The sequence below is a fragment of the Mandrillus leucophaeus genome, unplaced genomic scaffold (genome assembly GCF_000951045.1).
Source record: "Mandrillus leucophaeus isolate KB7577 unplaced genomic scaffold, Mleu.le_1.0 Scaffold342, whole genome shotgun sequence".
Classification (NCBI taxonomy): Eukaryota; Metazoa; Chordata; class Mammalia; order Primates; family Cercopithecidae; genus Mandrillus; species Mandrillus leucophaeus.
Genome location: NW_012103610.1, coordinates 498,867 through 503,756, shown reverse-complemented (window position 1 = coordinate 503,756; position 4,890 = coordinate 498,867). Strand labels below are relative to the sequence as shown.

Sequence of the window (4,890 nt, the reverse complement as noted above, 5' to 3'; positions counted from 1 at the left end):
AGTAGCTAGGATTACAGACACATGCCACCTTAACCGGCCAATTTTTGTATTTTTAGTAGAGATGGGGTTTCACCATGTTGACCAGGCTGGTCTCTATCTCCTAACTTCAGGTGATCGGCCTGCCTCGGCCTCCCAAAGTACTGGGATTACAGGCTTTAGCCACCGTGCCCGGCCGCAATCTGTATTGTAGCAAGCCCACAGGGTGCTTCTGATGTGCACCAAGATTAGAGGACCACAGCTTTGCAAAAGCACTTATTTGACACCTACTGCAGTGGTTCTCAAACTTTGCCGGGTGTCAGAATCACCTGGGGAGCGTTTAAACTATCCACTTCCCAGTTACATCTCATACCAATGAACTCAGAATGTCTGGAAGTGGGAAGTCAACATTCGTGGTTTTGTTTGTACGATAGGGCCTCACTCTGTCACCTAGGCTGGAATGCAGTGCCTCCATCACAGCTCACTCCAGATCGCTGCTCAGCTGGGGATCTTCAAAAGCAGAATAGGCCAGGTGTGGTGGCTCATGCCTGTCATCCCAGCACTTCGGGAGGCCGAGGTGGGAGGATCACCCCTGGATCCCTTGAGCCCAGGACTTCAAGACCAGCCTGGGCAACACAGTGAAACTGGTCTCTACGAAAAAAAAAAAAAAAATAGATTCCTAATTGATTCTACTGTGCTGCAAAATTTGGGAAACACTGAATTACTGTGACCCGAAAGAGAAAGATAAGACACATAGGAAGCCGAAAGTGAGATGTGCTGTAAAAAAAAGAGAGAGCGAGAAAATACCACGGGGACCCTTTTGAATAAAATGTGACCTTGTTTTTAGAAAATGCCTCCTGACTGAGAATTCTCCTTTCTGTCTCCCTGCCTTTACTTGCAAGAATTTGGATTGGGTGCCTCTCACCACACTGTCACACTGCAAGTCACTGAGGACAATGACAGCAATCAGTCGCTACATGGAGCTGACCATTGAGCCTGTGCAGCAGGTGAGTGGCCATCAGTCACGGCCAGGTGTCTGAGAGGGTGGGAAGCAGTCATGGAAGGCTTCCTGGAGGAGGTGATGCTTTAGCTGAGGGATGGGCAGGAGAAAACAGACAAGCAGGTAAAAAAGAAGGAGCTCTCCAAGGTTGCAGTGGAGGGGCAGATGTTGGGGAGTGTTGGAGAGAAAAATATTTCCCCTGTACCTCATAACTGATGAAACACAGAGTAACAAGAGAGAAAAACTGTTTAAACAAACAAAAACAGCTTTAATTACTCGTACATGGAAATTTACAAAGAAAAATGTGGCTCAAGGAGGTGGCCAGATGATGGAGGCATATATACCATATTAGGCTAAATCAAGAAAAAGAGGTTTGGGGTCCTGGGGTGGGAGGTAAGGTGAGGGAGGACCTGTGTGGGAAATAAGGGTTGTCTTGCTATGCAGGTGAGTGTCTCTCGGGTGACAAGAGTTGTCTGTGGAAGTAGCTCTCTTCCTGGTGCAGAAATATCTTTACAAATGGAAATTTCCTTTATAAATACAAATTTCCTTTATGAAGGGAAAATGTATACTCTATTTTCAGGCAGTTAGGGGAGGTTAATAGCTTCTGCTTCTGCTGGTTTTCAAATACCTTTAGATCTAAGGAATCCATATGCTAAAGAGGCATATTTCGGGGTGGTGTATGCTGGTGCCCTTCAGGAGTGAGGGGAGATGAAAGGGCTGGAGGAGGCAGGGGTCGGGTCATTTAGACATGGAGCCTTATCTTTTTTTTTTTTTTGAGTCAGAGTCTCACTCTGTTGCCAGGTTGGAGTACAGTGGCACAATCTCGGCTCACTGCAACCTCCGCCCCGCCAGGTTCAAGTGATTCTCCTATCTCAGCCTCCCGAGAAACTGGGATTACAGGCGTGCGCCACCACGTCTGGCTAATTTTTGTATTTTTAGTAGAAACGGGGTTTCACCATGTTGGCCAGGCTGGTCTGGATCTCTTGACCTCATGATCTGCTGGCCTCGGCCTCCCAAAGTGCCGCGACTACAAGTGTCAGCCACCGTGCCCAGCCATGTCTATCATCTTGAGGGTGATGGAAGTCAGGAGGCTGGAGTACTGGAGACTCAGGGTCAGGCGTGCATTTTAGAGCCATCCCGGGAAGTGGCTGCAGGTGGCCTGGGGGGAAGGAGAGTAGCAGCCGAGCAGTGGGTCAGGGCCAGTCGGAAGCCCGAGGAAGAGGAAGTGTGACCTAAACTGAGGTTGGAGCAGATGGAGAAGCAGAGATGGAGTTGAGCGAGTTGGGAAGTGGAGCGTTGGAGGGGTGAGGAGGTGCAGCTGAGGGAGGGAGGGCTCGGGATGACTCCCTGAGTTCTGGCCTACACGGGGGGTCCTCAGGAGGAGGAGGATTGGTAAAGAGGTGACGAGAAGTTCCTCCCATGTCCCACTTTCCCCCCGAGACTGTCTTGTCGAGGTCACCGATGACTTCCAAGCTGCTAAATCCACCATCATTCCATTCTGAGATTCCACGCACCCGGCCACCAGCTGCTCCTGGCGTCTGTGGCCCCCATTCTTCTGTGTTTCCTGCCACCCTCACAGGCTCTTCTTTCCCCTCGGCCTCTGCTGGCTCCTCCGGGTAAACTTGACGGTAGAGAGGGAGTCCAACGCCCTGTCCCAGGCAGGCTCGCTGCTCCTCGTGGGCCCTGCAGTCCCACAGTCCCCTCGCTCTGCACACCAGTCCTTGCTAACCCCCACCCGGTTCGTGCCTCCGTCCTTTCCCCTCCCCTCAGTTCCCATCTCGGCTGCCCAGCTGCCCATTCAGCTGTCACCATATGGCGTCTCACACTTACCTCGTCCAATGCCCAGACCGGCTCCTCTCCCCATCTTCCTCATCTTAGTAAATGACGCAGTCTATGCAGTGGTTCAAGCCCAAAATTCCTCTCTTTCCCTGGCCACACCCCCATGCCCATCCATTCCTTTTGAGAGTCCTATAAATGCTTTCTTATTTAAACTAGGTCTTGAGTCCAGCAGCCTCCTGGCTATCATCCTCTCCACTTCTTCTGTGGTCCTGCCCTGCCCATCTCTGATGAGCCCCAGAAAGATCATTCACAAATGTAAATTACGTCTTGTTCCTCCTGTGTTTAAAACACTCCTCTGGGCCAGGGCTCTTGGTGGCCCACACCTGTAATCCTAATACTTTGGGAACCTGAGGTCGGAGTATCACTTGAGGCCAGGAGTTCAAGGCCAGCCTGGACCACATAGCAAGACCCCATCTCTCACCTCCTGTTCACTCCTGTCTCCTGCACAGAGTTTCTCTCCATTCCTCTGCCCAGAATGTTCTCCCTCCCGATTTTTCACACGGCTGCCTCTTTCTTGTCTTTCCAGCTTCAACGTAAATGTCTTCTTCTCCAAATCTCTTCCCCAACCACCCAGTCCGAAGTAGGACCCTTCTGCCCTACTACTCTATTTTATTACCTATTGAAATTCTCTACAAAGCACTTACCACGATCTTTTGCTTTGGTTTGTCTGTGTCCTGCTGAGATGTAAACTGTATCTTCTGTCTCATTGACTCCTGGTGCCTATAATCTTGCAGTCCTGGGCTCTCAGTAAAGGTGTGTTTTGAATACATGGTCCAGTGTCGAGGGCCCCTGCCAGGCTGCCCAGACACACCGGTGCTTGGAGAGAGTCTGGGCCTGAGAGAGAGGTTTTGCTTTTTGCTGTTGTTCCTTGTATCCTGGGTGCACAGAACCTTGTGTATGACCTAAGCAAAGTTCAGAGAGATTCAGAGCATGCCTTTGTAGCTAAGAGCCCGCTTCAGCCATTACACCGTCCTTCCAAAGGGAGGGAGGAAGCCGGGTATGTGGGGAACCCTTGGGAAGGCACGGGAGTCCCTGCAGCATCTGGCCAAAGCTTTGCACTGGAAAGTTCTACCTCGTGGGACTTCCAAAGGAGAACAGTGTAAAAGTTGTATTCACTTTAACCCGTCCAGTAGCTCAGTCTTGAAGGGATTCTTGTTGGGGAACAGATTCCATGAAAGAAGAGTGTGTTCCACCTTCATTCTCTCCCACTGAAGCCCACAAGCGCGTCCTTGGGCTTCCACCTAGCTGCTTCCTTCTGTGTCCATCAGAGGGAGCCCCGAGCCCCGCTGTCCAGCCGGGCTGGCAGGTGCCTCCCTCAGCGCTCGGGGCACCCCTCCCATCACAGCCTATCCACTGAGGGTGAAGGACTTGCCAGGCTCTGAGTAAGCAATAGCAGCCAACACTTACATGGTACTTACGGGCTAGAGTACTGGTCTAAGTGCTTTACACAGGTTAACTTGCCCCCACTGCCGAGCCCTGAGGACTATACCCATTTTACAGATAAGGAAACTGGGGGTTGGAGCGGTTAAGTGACCCGCTCGAGGTCACACAGCTTGTCGGTGATGGAACCGGATTCAGACCTGTGTCTACCTGAGTTTGTGCCATTGACCTCTATGCTGTAAAGCCTTTTACTTGGCATAATGGCTGACACCAAGTAAACACTTCATAAATGGCGATTTATTATTAATAAAATAATACTATTTACCATGTAAGTGTTAATAAAAATGAGCCTAACAACCATATGAGGAAGCGTCCTCGTGTGTTTTGCATTGCCATAAAGGAACACCTGAGGCTGGGTAATTCAGAAAGAAAAGAGGGTTATGTGGCTCACGGTTCTGCGTGTTTACATGGCGCCAGCATCTGCATCGGTGAGGCCTCAGGCTGCCTCCACTCATGGGGAAGGCAAAAGGGAGCAGGCTCCACATGGCAGGAGAGAGAGGAAGGGGTGCCAGGCTCTTTCTAACAAGCAGTTCTTACAGAACAGAGTGAGAACTCACCCACCAGAAGGGCTCTTCCGCCAGGATCCAGACGCCTCCCACCAGGCCCCACTTCCAACACTGGGGTCACATTTCAAC

The 4,890-nt window shown here is 50.9% G+C and overlaps 1 protein-coding gene across 1 annotated transcript in view; it reads left to right on the top strand.

Annotated features, from left to right (window-relative positions):
- Positions 1–4,890, top strand: part of TMEM44 (transmembrane protein 44) — a 72,586-nt gene that overhangs the window by 26,725 nt on the left and 40,971 nt on the right. The window contains exon 6 of the mRNA XM_011988957.1: positions 879–983. Coding sequence (XP_011844347.1) covers positions 879–983 — 105 coding nt within the window. The remainder of the gene's footprint in view (positions 1–878; positions 984–4,890) is intronic.